Here is a 15,362-nt window from a genome sequence, read left to right on the forward strand (position 1 = left end):
TGTCCCTGACTGCTGGAACTTCTCTCTCTCCTCTCTCTTTTTGTCTTTTGAGACGGAGTTCTTTGTATAGCCTTGGCTGTTCAAAAACTAACTCTGTAGAGCAGGCTGGCCGTGAACTCACAGAGATCCATCTGCCTCTTCCTCTGGAGTGCTGGGATTAAAGCTGTGTGCCACTACTGCCTGGCTTTATTTATGTATTTTTTAAAGGTATGAGTGCTCTGTATGCTTGAATGTGGAAAAAGGGCATCAGGATCTCATTATAGATGGTTGCGAGGCACCATGTGGTTGCTGGGAATTGAACTCAGGACCTTTGGAAGAGCGGCCTGTGCTCTTAACCACTGAGCCATCTCTCTAGTCCTTGATTTTTTTCTTTTTTAAAAAAGATTTATTTATTATGTATATAGTATTCTGCCTGCATGCATGCCTACAGCCCAGAAAGGAGCACCAGATCTCATTACAGATGGTTGTAAGCCATCATGTGGTAGCTGGGGATTGAACTGAGGACCTTTAGAAAAGCAGGCAGTGCTCTTAACCACTGAGCGGTCTCTCCAGCCTGTTTTTTTTTTTTTTTTTAAATTTAAAAATTTTCATATATTATTGTGCATACATGCTTGATGTTTGGGAGGGTGTGAGTGTGTGTGTGTGGTGATCAGAGGACACCTGGAGGGGGCTGCATGCTCTCCTTGCACTATGTAAGACTCGGTTTACATAGCAAGGTCCTTTATCCACTGAGCCTTTTCCATTGCCCTTAGGTTGTTTTTCTGTTTTCTCTTTCTCTTCTTCTTTCCCCCTCTCCCCCCAGGCTTTCTGCCATTTTGCCCAATTTGGCCTCAGAGTGAACTCCAGCCTCAACCTCCAGAGTTTCACATAACCTAGGTTGGCCTCTGTTGTAAGAGACTGTTTGTTCCCTGCTGCTCAACCCAGAAATAATCACATAGAAAACATATTATTTGCAATAGTGTTTGGCCAATAGCTTAAGTGTATTTTTGGCTAACTCATATCTTAAATTAACCCATCTCCATGAATCTGTGTATTGCCACGAGGCTGTGACTCACCATGTAAAGTTCTGACTGTCTCGGTGGGGTTACGTGGCTTCTCAGTGACTCCGCCTTCTTTCTCCCAGCATTCAGTTTAGTTTTTCCTGCCTACCTCTATTCTGTCCTCTGCAGGCCTAAGACAGTTTCTTTATTAACCAATGGTATTCACAGCATACAGACGGGAATTCCACATCAGATCTCAAACACCTTATGTAACAGAAGATGACTTTCTGCCTCCTCCTGAGTGCTGGAATTAAAGATGTGTGCCACCACGTCAAAGTTCATGTGGTGTGCCGGGCGGTGGTGGCGTACGCCTTTTATCCCAGCACTCAGGAGGCAGAGGCAGGCGGATCTCTGTGAGTTCGAGGCCAGCCTGGTCTACAAAGGGAGTTCCAGGACAGGCTCCAAAGCTACAGAGAAACCGTGTCTTGAAAAACCAAAAAAAAAAAAAAAAAGTTCATGTGGTGCTTGGGATGGAACTCCAAACTTCATATGTATAGCATGTACCAATTGAGCCACGTCACCAGTGCCTGTTTGGGTCTCTCTACATAGCTCTGCTGTACTTGAACTTGGAGCAGTCCTCATGTCTCAGTCTCCTGAAGGCTGGGGTTACAGGCATGAATCACCATGCAATTCCATAAACCCCTTAATGAAATAATAGTCTTAGCCTCTGTACCTTGGCTAAAGGGCCTGCTCTTCACAACTTGTTTTTTTGGTTTTTTTTTTTTTTTTTTTTTTTTTTTGGTTTTTTCGAGACAGGGTTTCTCTGTGGTTTTGGAGCCTGTCCTGGAACTAGCTCTTGTAGACCAGGCTGGTCTCGAACTCACAGAGATCCGCCTGCCTCTGCCTCCCGAGTGCTGGGATTAAAGGTGTGCGCCACCACTGCCAGGCATAAAGGGCCTGCTCTTATAGTGGAGGTCAACCTAGAGTCCCAGAGACTCAGTGTGGGGAGTAAAGCCTTGACTCCTGGTACCAGATTACATGTGGAGGGAAGGAAGGTTTTTTTTTTTTTTTTACTGTTGACTAGATGGCCAAGGCCCTAGGAACAGGGGACTTGTCTGCCTATTGTTTAAATACATAGTACTTTAAGGCCTGCAGAGATGGCTCCATTGGTAAAGTTCTTGCAAGGAGAAACCTGAGTTTGTTCTTAGAAAAGGTTTTTTTTTTTTTTTTTTCTTTTCTTTCGAGACAGGGTTTCTCTGTGGTTTTGGAGCCTGTCCTGGAACTAACTTTTTTTTTTTTTTTTTTTTTTTTTTTTTTTTTTTTTTTTGGTTTTTCGAGACAGGGTTTCTCTGTGGTTTTGGAGCCTGTCCTGGAACTAGCTCTGTAGACCAGGCTGGTCTCGAACTCCCAGAGATCCGCCTGCCTCTGCCTCCCGAGTGCTGGGATTAAAGGCGTGCGCCACCACCGCCCGGCTTGGAACTAACTCTTGTAGACCAGGCTGGTCTTGAACTCACAGAGATCCGCCTGCCTCTGCCTCCCGAGTGCTGGGATTTTTTTTTTTTTTAAGCCCGGTTGGGAGCTTGAGGCATAGCTCAGTGGTTAAGAGCACTTGTAGCTCTTAGAGAGGGCCTGGGTTTGGTTCCCAGCACCCATACGCATGCTCATAACTATCTACATGTCCAGTTCCAGGAAATCTGATGCCTTCTTCTGACCTCTTTGGTCACCAGGCATTTACATAGTATGAGCAAAACACTCATACACATAAAATAAAATGAATAAATCTAATCTTGCCTGGATCACTTATGTGTGCCACCATTCCCAACTTACATTATGTTTTGAGTTTTCGTTTTTAGTTCTGAGGACAACACTCAGTGCCTGCAGTGTGTTAAACACATGCTATACTACTGAGCAACCTGTTTCACTTTCTGCTCTAGTTCATTTGTAAAGCCCAGCATGCTTTGGTGTTGGAGTATAGCCAGTGAAATGAGCATGTACTTAACTCTGAGCATGAGTCTCTCTGGTTGAGCCCAGAACTACAGACTAAGTAAAATCTTTCTTTCTGTGACAAATGCCTATGAGGTAGGTAGGGCTAGAGGAGAATCGGTTATTGAAGGTCATCTTTCCTGTATAGCAAGTTTGAGGCCAGCTTGAGCTATAGGAGATCCTGCCTTGAAAAACCAACCCTGGGATTGGGGAGATGGCCTGATGAATAGGAATGCTTGCGAAGACCTGAGTTAGAATTCCCAGTGTCGCCAGGCAATGTTGTTGCATACCTTTAATTCCAGCACTGGTGAGGCAGGAGCAGGCGAATCTCTGTGAGTTTGAGGCTAGACTCCAAAGCTATATAGAGAAACCCTGTCTCGAAAACCAAAATCAAAAGAAATGAATGAAATAAGAATTCCCAGTGTCCTTGTAAAAAGCTGGACATGGCCTCATGAAAAACATAACCCTAGTGCTGTGGGTGGGACAGAGACAGGAGGATACCAGGGGCTTTCTGGGTGCCAACGTAGTTCTAGGTTTGGTGAGAGGCTCTATTGCAAGGGGATAAAGTGGGGAGTGATAGCACAGAACACTTAAAGCCCTCTCGTCTTTCCTGTGTACCCACAAAGACTTGTGTGCATAGCTGGGTGATGGTGATGCATGTCTTTAATCCCAACACTCAGGAGGCAGGCAGATCTCTGAATTTGAGGCCAGCCTGGTCTATAGATCAAGTTTCAGGACAGACTCCAAAGTTACAGAAAAACTCTGTTTTGAAAAATTGGCAAAAGACTTGGGTGCATATATCACACACTTGCATGATTGACACTTGGGGTTGAGGGTTATAGTCAGTGGTAGAACATAGACCTGTATGAGTCCCTGTTCTAGAATTGCAAGAGTCCAAGCTCGGTTTGAGGGGTGCATGTCTGTATTCCTGGCACTTCGGAGGTGGAAGCAGAAAGATTTGGACTTTGTGGCCAGCCTGGGTTGCATAAAATCCTGATACCCCTCTCTGCTGTGCTCCCCCACCCCAACTCCTCGCGTGCTGTATAGGAAGAAATGAACCGAACCACAGGGAAACAGGTGCCTCTGTGTGGCTGGATTCAGATAGGTATCTGGAAGCCTGCTGTTTTCATATGAAGGGAAATTGAAGTGAGTTGTTTGGTGCCTTGACTTGGTTACCTGGGAAGACAGATGTGTCCTGCTGTGAGCAGACTCTTGTGATCAAACTCCTTCATCTTTACAACCAAGTATATGGCTTCTGAGATTAACTGTCTCTGGGGTATTTCAAACTAAAAAGGTTTTCTGGTCTTATAGATAGTTGAAGTATTGGTAACACCAAGGAAAGCTGTCACAATTTGAAAAGATAAACCAGGACTGATTTCCAGACACTACAAGAGAAAAGGAAGGAAAAATGGTAAGACAGTTTTTTTCTTTGCTCATAGACACTATTTCTTCACTTATATACAAAGATACCTGTAGCATGTCCCCAAAGTATTTGATACTGTTAGCATTTTTGTCTTAGACATTTGAATTTCTAAAGTAATTATGTGTCACGATGTGAATACAGTAGTCCCCCCTTAGCCGTGTTCTGGCTTTCCGCGGATTCAGTTACCTGCGGTCCACCGCAATCTGAAAATATTAAGTGGAAATTTTCAGAAAGAAAAAATAGCTAAGTTTTAAATTGTGCACCGTCCTGATGCCTGCGTCATTCACCTCACTTCATCTCATCACGTAGGCATTGTATCATCATCACTTCATCACAAGAAGAAGAAGGGTGAGTAGGATGATCAGCTACTTGGAGGGAGAGCACATTCACATTCCGTCCTGTCTAAGCCCTTCCTGTGCCTGATTGATCAATTAAACTACCATACCAGTGTGCGTAGAGGTTAAACTCAGACCATATTTTGGTTTTGGTGCTATCCGCGGTTTAAGGCATCCACTGGGGTCTTGGAATGTGTACCCCACGGATAAGGGGGGACTACTGTAGTATAGTGAGCGATACGTAAAGTACCCCATTTCTGCTGTTGCATGGAAGAGTGTCCTCTCAGGCCCTTGGCCACGTTCCCATAGTCTATCTTCTGTGAAGGATGGAATGGTACTAAGTGGTAAGGGGTGGGCTGCTGGCTGTCCTTGCATCATTTTTAGCATAGTTTTCACATTTCCAGCGTCCCATGAGAATTTTTGTGAATGATGATCGCCATGTCATGGCAAAACATTCTTCAGTATACCCAACGCAAGAGGAGCTGGAGGCCGTACAGAATATGGTATCTCACACTGAGCGAGCCCTCAAGGCTGTCTCTGACTGGATTGATGAGCAGGAGAAGGGCAATGAGTTCACCGAGGCAGACAATATGGACACGCCCCCAGACGACGAGAGCAAAGAAGGGGCTGGGTGAGTCTCAGGTGCTTTCTCTCTCCCTCTTTCCCCTCTCTCTTTTTCTCTTTCTCTCTCTCTGTGTTTGTTGAGGAAGGCAGGTCTTTTCAGGCAGGATCTTATGTAGTCCAGACTTGCTTCCTCACTGTGTATTAAAGGCTGCCCTTGAATTCCTGATGACTTCTGCCTCTGCTTTGCCTAGCTCTTGTAGTGTGTTTGTTTTGTTTTGTGACAGGATCTTAGGGGATAGCCTGTGCTGACCTTCAGCTCATTTTGTAGCACCAAAATCACAGAGGTCCTTCTGCCTCAGCTTCCTGAATGCTGGGGTTGCAGGTCTCTGTCACCATGTGGCACAGCTAGGCTAGCATCTCTCTTAAGAAGTGCCAGTCTCGCCGGGCGGTGGTGGCGCACGCCTTTAATCCCAGCACTTGGGAGGCAGAGGTAGGCGGATCTCTGTGAGTTCGAGACCAGCCTGGTCTACAAGAGCTAGTTCCAGGACAGGCTCCAAAGCCACAGAGAAACCCTGTCTCAAAAAACCAAAAAGAAAAAAAACCAAAAAAAAAAAAAAAAAAAAGAAGAAGTGCCAGTCTCTTTGGTACTGGCTAGGTTGGCTTCCCATTGAGCCTGACTTTTGTCTGTCTCACAGGGAACAGAAGGCGGAACACATGACTAGGACCCTGAGGGGCGTGATGCGGGTCGGCCTGGTAGCCAAGGGTCTTCTGCTCAAGGGGGACTTGGATCTGGAGCTGGTTCTGCTCTGTAAGGAGAAGCCCACAACCGCCCTTCTGGACAAGGTGGCTGACAACCTGGCCATCCAGCTCACTGTGAGTCACCAGCAACACTACCATGCCAGAGGGGATTTTAGCACTTGTGGAGAAGATGATTAGAGGAAGAGAGGGCCCATCTGTGCCATGTGCCAGGGAGCATCTCTTGTATTTGTCATGTGTTCACCTTGATAAGAAGCAGGCCACCACAGAGCTATTGAGGGTCTGTGGCATCTGCTGTTTATAGTGGTGCCCATTCTGCTAGTTAGTGAAAGCCTTGTGCCCTCATGTGTGAAGCCTAGACTATTGGGCTAGAAATATCATGTGTAGGCTGGATGGGATGAAGGAAGGGCATTAATTCTTCATGGATCAGACCTGGACATACTTAAAACTCCACTCACCTGACTGAGCTCAGTGGTGCAGTTCAGTGAGAGAAAGAGGAACAGTATGGTCGTGGTGGTTTATACCTGTAATCCCAGCATTTAAGATGCTGAGTCAGGAAGACTATGAGTATTTAAGTCCATCTTAGGCTCTAGAGTAAGACCCCCCCAAAAAAAAACCCCAAAACCCTCAATCAAATCATTACTAAAATATTGCATAAATAAGTCTTTGATATTTACTGAACATTTACTGAGCCAGACCCAGGCCAGATTTATATGTATCTATTTCCCCCACTTGCTTTGATAATCTGTCCATTTTGTCCCCAGTGGGGGCCACCAGAGACAACAGAGATTCTTTACTATTGTATTCTGCATTTCCAGAAAAGTTCTTCTAGATTTAATTTAAAAGATAAGCGCACAGAAATTCAAAGCTGGTTTTAAGTATTGTTACGTTACTCTGCAAAGAAAAATATCTTTGTGTGTCAGCAAACATTCCATAATATAAGGCTTTTTGGGTACTTGCTCAGAGAATGGTATGAATTGAGATCTGAAAGAGCAAGTGTTAGAAACTTGAGGAACTCCTGAAGGTCATACCCTCAGATGGTTTCTCATAGCTGTGATTTCATGATTACTATTGTCTCTTTCTAAAGATTGTTATGTGGAGCACTTTGGTAAATATTTTGAAAGAAAGAGCTTTGTATTCTCTAGGCTCTGTAATGGATGTGGTAGGAGCCTTATAACATGTGCCTATAGCTGTGTTTAGTGAGCCTGCCCAAGTCCATCCCTAGTATGTACACTAGGCCATGCTCATTGTGTCAGTGGTTCTTGACATCTCACATCTCCACCCTCCCTGGGCACTTTTGGCCATCTGAGATTGGGAGAAGTGAGGTACTCCTACCCCTAGGAAGTGGTTACCAGGGATACTCTGAACACCCTGTGTGACACAGGGCAGCCTCCTCTCTTAGGTAAGAATTACCTCATCCAGCAGGTGAGCCATGCTGAGGTCGAGAAATCTGCATACCAATTTCCAGGGCATATGTCCTCTATAGTATATGCACTTTCCTTTTTTGAGACAGGTTTTCTCTATGTAGCCCTGGCTGTCTTAGAACTCACTCTGTAGCACAGACTGGCCTCAAACTCAGAGATCTGCCTGCCTCTGTCTCCCGGGTACTGAGATTAAAGGCGTGCACCACCAGTGCCCAGCCTTCTCTCTCTCTCTCTCTCTCTCTCTCTCTCTCTCTCTCTCTCTCTCTCTCTCTCTCTCTCTTATTTATTTATTTATTTTATTTAATTTATTTATTCTCTGCTTGTTCAAGACAGGGTTTCTCTGTGTAATGCCCTAGCTGTCCTGGAACTAGTTCTATAGTCCATGCTGGCCTTGAACTCTGCCTCCCGTACTGGGTTTAAAGGCGTGCACCACCACTGCCCGGCTCACTTTCCTTCTTTTAACAAAAATAGTTTAAGAAACTGGATTTTTTTTTTTCCAGTTAATAGAAGCTATCTTATAAAGAAGTTGAGGTTGGACTGTCGAGCACCCATAGCTATTCTCTGCAGGACGCATATACACCCATGTCTGTCATTGGCTATAAGCTATAGAAATGCATGTGCATCTCTCCCATGGGGTCTGCCGACTGCTCCTCCCTGCATGGACTTGTTCAGGGTGAGGATCACCCTCTGTCATGGACACTGGGTGTCCCACACAGTATCCAGTGACATGGGCTTTGTTCTGCATCCTTGAAGTGTGTGCATGTTGAGGCCATGTTAGAAATTAGAAGTCCCAGCCTTGAACCAGCACTGAGACTGAGGCAGGAAAGCCACTGGACAAGAAGAGCCTATCTTAGAAAATGAGAAAGAAGACCTATTTTTCTCTAGATGAACTCTCTGTTGTATCTCAGACTGGCCTTGAGTTCAGTTTCTATCCTCAACATCCTGAGAGCTAGGGTTATACGTATGTGCCTCCCTGTTTGACTAGCTGTTGAAGTTATTTATTTTTATCCTAGATTTCACTGGGTAGCTCTGGCTTGCCTTGAGCTTGCTCTGTAGACCAGGCTGGCCTCAAGCAGCAATGTTGTCTAGCTTCTGTCTTCAGAGTGGTGGGATTTCAGGCATATACTCTGATCTTAGGCTTGAATTACATTTGGTTTCTTTTTGTTTGGTTGTTTCTTTTTAAATTAACGTTGATTGTTGTTGGTGTCATTATGCTGCTCAGGCCTGCCCTACCTTCCTGGGCTCAAGTGATCCTCTGATTTCAGTCTCCTAAGTCACTGGAGTGACTGCCACTGCTCCTTTCCCTCCCTGCCCTTGAGATAGTCTTGTTCTGTGGTCTGTGTTAGCTTTGAGCTCATTATCCTACCTTAGTCTCTAACTGCTGGGATTATAGGTGTGAGCCACCACACTTGACTCCTCCCCTTACATTTTAACATTCTTGGTGGAAATAGCTTCTCTGACTGCAGGATTAGAGGTTCTCCTCAGATTCACAACCTGAGACCCAATGGAGTTTGTCAGAATTGTTGATTGCTGTACAGAGAAAGTGTTTTGAAAGCTACCTTCTTTTTCTCCTCCAGACTGTGACAGAAGACAAGTACGAAATACTCCAGTCTGTGGATGATGCTGCGATTTTGATAAAAAACACAAAAGAACCCCCTTTGTCCTTGACCATCCACCTGACCTCCCCTGTTGTCAGAGAAGAAATGGAGAAAGTATTAGCTGGAGGTAGGGATGCCGAGAAAGGCCAGCAGAACATTGCAGACTTGGTGTTCCCTCTCGCTCAAATGTGCTATTCAGTTTTAGAGTGCTTTGATTTGAGGGTGTCGGTGTAGCTCTGACTGCCTATACTTAAATTTATGTCTCCCCTTGGCCCTGTGTTCTTGGGAGTTTGACCGAACAGTGGCACTAAAAGTGAGTAGCACTTTGCATAGGGTGTACACCATTTCGTTTCTCGTTTTCTTGAATTGTTTTGAACCTCTTTGTTAAACTTGTTTCCCTCTGAAAAAAGTATGTCCCCGGGAGTCTTACAGTGTTGCATTGCTTAGCAGCAACCAGATGGCTTCTGTATGAACGGCACGTAGGAGTAGCGATCAGCTAGCCCTGCAGCACAGCCTGGGTGTTTTCGTTTGGCCTCTGCCTGTGGCACTCTGAGCTTTATAGAGTCCAGGAGCTGCAGCAGACTTTTGGATAAGGTTTTAAATCATTGTGCTGTCTTCCAGCCCAGTCTTTGCACTCATCCACAATTCATGGTCTCCCTGCAGCCCTCCTGGGCCTGCTGTCAGGCCTTATCCAAATCCCCGATAGCTGGCAGAGCCAAACGACAGCATTGCTAGCTGTACCGCAGTGGAGGCTGACTTGTTGATTTTCCTTTGGCTCATGTATCTGATGCCAATGACCAAAGAAAACCCTCTTAGCTTATCCACTCAGGGACGCTGGACCTTTGACCAACAGGACTCTCTCTGTCAAGGCCTGGGGCTAGGGCAGTCCCGCCTGGTGTGCGGAGGTGGTCCCCTGTGCTACATACAGGTGGATACCTGTTTGAGAAGCAGAGAGGGAGTTCATTTCCACTCCCCCCCACCTTTTTGTTTTTATTTTTGTTTTTCCTATTATAAATTCTAGCCTAGCTAATTTATGGGGAAAAAGTAAGGGAATGGGTCTCTTAGAAGATAGGGTCGGCCTATCTTTTCCCTTCCCCACCAATTGTGCCTTTTAGAGTAACTTTCTTTTTCGATTTTGGTTTTTGTTTCAGTGGTTTAAAATTTTGGAGAGGGCCTCCCAATTTTTCTGACTTCCTCTCAGCAGAGCTGATGGCAATTTAGCCTCTCCTTCCCTTGTCCAGGGTGGACACAAATTGAGATTATGGGAGACTCAGCTGCCCTTTATTTAGGAAGCTGCCACATCCCCTTTGCACCTGACAGAACCCCTTGGTCAAACTGTGCCTTGTCTTCTTATTCCATCCATGAATAGAAACGCTATCAGTCAACGACCCCCCGGACGTTCTGGACAGGCAGAAATGCCTTGCTGCCTTGGCGTCCCTCCGACACGCCAAGTGGTTCCAGGTTTGCATTTTGTTCTTCTCTTTGTCTTTCAGTAGAGAATGCCTAAGCTTTACAACATGGCTAACTTTGACCATAAAGTGTCCATAACTTTGTACCGTGCCGATCTTGTTAGCACCTGCAACGTGCAGCTGCTAAAGGAGCGTGCCTAAATCCATTTGACTTGACAACCCTGAGGAGGCTCATGCTGAGCAGAGGGCTGCTTTGCAGTAAGAGTAACAGGCTTCCACACACACAGGGAGCTCAGTGCTGGCCACACACTTGGTGGCTGTGCACCCTTGCAACTGTTTACCCTTGGCAAAGCAGTGCCATGAGACTATGTTGTTCATGTTTGCCTGCTGTCCTCCATGGTTCCCTGAGTATGAAGAGCCTGTGCTTTCTTCCTCTAGGCCAGAGCCAATGGGCTGAAGTCATGCGTCATTGTCATCCGTGTCCTAAGGGACTTGTGTACCCGAGTGCCCTCCTGGGGTCCCCTCAGAGGCTGGGTAAGTCACCTTGTGACTAGGGGTGAGGGTAGTGTTTGTCCAGACAGGCACTTTCAGCCTTTCCATAGCTTCACGGTTGTTGATTTGGATGGCTGTTGTGGTCCATCAGATCCTAGGTTGGAGTGGAATGGAGTGGAGTGGCAGTAGTTTAGAAAGGAGGTGGGAATTGCCTAGGCTGTCTGCTGTGACTAGTCATATAAGGAAGGGTGGGTGTGCAAGTGTTCTTGAACAGCCTCCCATCAGGGACTTACGGCCTATTTGCCAACTGCCTGTTTTTCTTTCTTTTTACTATTTTATTTTTTAGAACTGTCTGTTTCTCAACAGGCCATTATTAAGAATATTGTTTCAGGCCGGACGGTGGCAGTGCACACCTTTAATCCCAGTACTCGGGAGGGAAAGGCAGGCGAATCTCTGTTAATTTAAGGCCAGCCAGGTCTACAGAGCAAGTTCTAGGACAGGCTCCAAAGCTATACAGAGAAACCCTGTCTTTTTTTTTTTTTTTTTCTTTTCTTTTTTTGAGTGGTTACAAAGCCTAATTACCTTCTTAGGTCCTCAGTGCTGTCCCTTTGCCCATGCTGCCTTTATGAAAGTCTGCTAACCCCTGCCTAGATGTCTGATGTTGCACGTTCATCTCACTGGCTGACTTTGAATCTCAGGACCCCCTAACCCCTTTAATCCAGTGATAGGGCTTCCTAGGGTATCCTCTTTTGCAGCTGGAAGCTCATTGTCCCTCTTGCCTTTCAGCCTCTGGAGCTGCTATGTGAGAAGTCCATCGGCACTGCCAATAGGCCAATGGGTGCTGGTGAAGCCCTGCGAAGAGTGCTGGAGTGCCTGGCATCCGGCATCGTAATGCCAGGTTGGGGCCTTGTGGTTTTCAAGGGACAGGGACAAGGACAGGGATGAAGGCCTTATAGCCACTGCCTCACTGGTCCACTGACTGGGTTAGGGACATAGCAGCTCCATGCCCCCCTGCTAGGGCCAAAGCATGTGACTACCCTCTTGCACCATCATATCCAGCCCTGTGCCGGGTCCGCAGCCGTGAATCAGGGCGGACCCGGGGCCAGTGGTGACCCACTCCCACATGACTTTGTTGCTCTGAGACACATATGATTTATTTCTGTCAAGGGCTGGATGCCGAGTGGGTCACCGAGCTCGGTATGTTTTCCAGAGCTGGGTGTGGATGGGGTGCGGGGGGGTAACACACCTGGTTCCCTCAGCCAACAACTATTATGAGACGACAAGGGATAATCCTCTGCATATCTTCCTTGTTTCCTGCCTTCAGATGGTTCTGGCATTTATGACCCTTGTGAAAAAGAAGCCACTGATGCTATTGGGCATCTAGACAGACAGCAACGGGAAGATATCACACAGAGTGCGCAGGTATAGTCGTCGCCATTGCCAACATGAGCCCTTACCCAGTCTGCACTCACTGGCTCCCAGTTCCATTACTGGGCATTTGAAGGGCAGCCCCTGGAACATAGGCTCAGGTTGGGGACCAAGGCAAAGGCATGGTGTCTGATACAGGGAGCCCCAATCTGGACTGCTTCTTTGTTCTGGTGCCACATGTGATGGTTGTCTGTCTCTCGCCCTGCCCTACTGCCATGTTGGCACAGCGAGGGCAGTGAGCCACAGCTTTGCTGTGAGGACTGCTCTGGGGGTTCTTCCCCGCAGGTCCACCACCTGACTCCATGTGGCAGCCAGCCCCCAGGTTGGGGTCTCCTGTACTCATCTTGAGGGGGGTGGTCACAGGCTGCCACTCCCCCACAGCAAGGTTGGGCCAGAGTTGTCAGGCCCTGCCCTGGCTGTCGGGGGACCCCTTGCTGACCTAGGGGAGACTATTAGCAGGCCCCCCAGCTCCCACCCCATCTCAGAAGGCATTAGTGAGCGCACATATGGTACCTGTGGCATGAGGCAGCTGAGTCAGATTCCTATTCCTTTCTCTAGCATGCTCTGCGGCTCGCTGCTTTTGGTCAACTCCATAAAGTCCTAGGAATGGACCCCCTGCCTTCCAAAATGCCCAAGAAACCAAAGAACGAGAACCCAGTGGACTACACTGGTAAGGACACGTGGGCACTGATGACAGGGCTCTCTCCATAATGCTGTCTGCATATCTCAGGTGCTTCTTCTTGGTCTCTTTTCAGTTCAAATTCCCCCCAGTACCACCTATGCCATCACACCCATGAAACGCCCCATTGAAGAAGATGGGGAGGAGAAGTCTCCCAGCAAAAAGAAAAAGAAGATTCAGAAGAAAGGTAGGAACATGCCCTGACTTGTGCCTCCTTTCCTCTGTCTGGCTCAGTCACTGTATGTCTGGAAGTGATAAGTTTGCTCTTTGCTTTTGCTTTGTCTTTTTTTTTCCTGGTAGATCATATTAAAAACCTTACTTGGGCTGGAGAGATGGCTCAGAGGTTAAGAGCATTGCCTGCTCTTCCAAAGGTCCTGAGTTCAATTCCCAGCAACCACATGGTGGCTCACAACCATCTGTAATGGGGTCTGGTGCCCTCTTCTGGCCTGAAGGCATAAACACAGACAGAATATTGTATACATAATAAATAAATAAATATTTTAAAAAAAATAAAAACTAAAAACCTTACTTTACTTTTTTTTAAATCCATGTGTTTGAAAAGAGTTTGTGTGGGTGTGAATGTACATGTGGCATGGTGTTCGTGGAGGATGGAGGACAACCTTGGCCTGCCCTTGCCTTCCACCTTGTTTTAGACAGTGTATCTTTGTTGTTTCCTGCTGGGCAGGCCAGGCTAGATGCCTCATGGGCTTCCTGGAGATTCTTTTGCTTCCACCTCCTGTCTAGCCATGGGAGTGTGGAGATCACAGATGTTTTTCATCCCATGTGGCTTAATGTGAACTCTCAGGATCTGAACTCTTTTTTTTTTTTTTTTTTTTTTTTTTTTTTTGGTTTTTCGAGACAGGGTTTCTCTGTGGCTTTGGAGCCTGTCCTGGAACTAGCTCTGTAGACCAGGCTGGTCTTGAACTCACAGAGATCCACCTGCCTCTGCCTCCCGAGTGCTGGGATTAAAGGCGTGCGCCACCATCGCCCGGCAGGATCTGAACTCTTAATTTATAGTAGGCTCTTTGGCCTCTTAGCCATCTTCTCAGCCTTTGATATTCATTTATTCATTCATCAATTTATTTGTTTGTTGGTTTGTTGAGACATGTTCTCTGTTATCATGTAGCTCTAGATGTCCTTGAACTGGCTATGTAGACCAGGCTGCCCTTGATATTTAACTATTGTAAAAGCCTAATGTCTGAGTATTATGACTCACATCTCTAATCCCAGAGCCCATGAGGTGAGAAAACTGCTGTGACTTCAAGTCTATGCTGAGATACAGAGTGAGAAAGAACCTTTTTTATCATCCCACTTTCCCCCGAAGCTAGTAACTGGCACAGGTGCAGTGATAGGGTCCCATGGGAAGTTGCACCTCCACTGGCTGCAGGAGAGGCTCAGGCCAGGTCATGTGCCACAGAGTCATGTAGACATCTTTAGTTTTGGCTTTTCTGGGCTATGGAAGTTTCATCCTGTCTTGCCTTGTTCTCTTCTTAGAGGAGAAGGCTGAACCTCCCCAAGCTATGAATGCCCTGATGAGGCTGAACCAGCTGAAGCCAGGGCTGCAGTACAAGCTGATCTCCCAGACAGGTCCTGTTCATGCCCCCATATTCACCATGTCTGTGGAGGTAGATGGCAGTACCTTTGAGGCTTCAGGGCCATCTAAAAAGACCGCCAAACTACATGTGGCTGTAAAGGTAAGTAGGGTGGATACTCCTTGCAAAACAGAAAACGTACTTCCCGCTAGGCCTCCGTTTGCAGACTGACATCTCAGACTGTAGAAACGCAGGGAGTTAGATTTTTGATTGTTTGACAAGTCACATATTCAGAAGCAACATGAGAAACTAAAAGGGAAAAAAAAACCAAACAAGCAAACCTTTGCAGATAGCTAAGATTGTGCTGCAAGTTATCCTAGAAAGCTCTGCAGTATGGGGAGGGCCTTTGTAGGTGATTCCTTGAAAGCCTTCTGTCATCTGAGCCCTGGGTCTGTCTGCTCCACAGGTGTTACAAGACATGGGCTTGCCAACAGGAGCTGAAGGCAGAGAATCCAGCAAGGGGGAGGACTCAGCTGAGGAGTCAGATGGGAAGCCAACAATAGTGGCCCCGCCCCCTGTGGTAGAAGCTGTCTCCAACCCTAGTTCTGTCTTCCCTTCAGATGCCACTACTGAGGTGAGCCTGTGGTGGGTGCTGGGAATGACGCTGTGTGCATGGTGGGTGATATTGCCAGAACAGAGCAGGTAGTCACTAGTCCTTGTATGCAGGACAGAGCCAGGGATGTCCAACCTGTGGCCTAA

At 46.8% G+C, this 15,362-nt stretch overlaps 1 protein-coding gene across 6 annotated transcripts in view; it reads left to right on the forward strand.

Annotated features, from left to right (window-relative positions):
* Positions 1-15,362, forward strand: part of Ilf3 (interleukin enhancer binding factor 3) — a 40,094-nt gene that overhangs the window by 17,587 nt on the left and 7,145 nt on the right. For 4 of the 6 annotated variants that reach the window (XM_057766911.1, XM_057766906.1, XM_057766912.1 and 1 more), the window contains exons 2-14: positions 4,275-4,374; positions 4,696-4,734; positions 5,126-5,352; positions 5,981-6,158; positions 9,043-9,190; positions 10,433-10,524; positions 10,911-11,006; positions 11,751-11,862; positions 12,289-12,386; positions 12,951-13,062; positions 13,148-13,258; positions 14,566-14,765; positions 15,070-15,237. In XM_057766911.1, coding sequence (XP_057622894.1) covers positions 4,372-4,374; positions 4,696-4,734; positions 5,126-5,352; positions 5,981-6,158; positions 9,043-9,190; positions 10,433-10,524; positions 10,911-11,006; positions 11,751-11,862; positions 12,289-12,386; positions 12,951-13,062; positions 13,148-13,258; positions 14,566-14,765; positions 15,070-15,237 — 1,584 coding nt within the window. In that variant the 5' untranslated portion in view covers positions 4,275-4,371. Of the gene's footprint in view, positions 1-4,274; positions 4,375-4,695; positions 4,735-5,110; positions 5,353-5,980; positions 6,159-9,042; positions 9,191-10,432; positions 10,525-10,910; positions 11,007-11,750; positions 11,863-12,288; positions 12,387-12,950; positions 13,063-13,147; positions 13,259-14,565; positions 14,766-15,069; positions 15,238-15,362 lie in introns of all 6 variants that reach the window. The other 2 variants (XM_057766909.1, XM_057766910.1) reach the window with 2 other exon arrangements.

This window comes from Chionomys nivalis, chromosome 4 (assembly GCF_950005125.1).
Source record: "Chionomys nivalis chromosome 4, mChiNiv1.1, whole genome shotgun sequence".
Lineage (NCBI taxonomy): Eukaryota > Metazoa > Chordata > Mammalia > Rodentia > Cricetidae > Chionomys > Chionomys nivalis.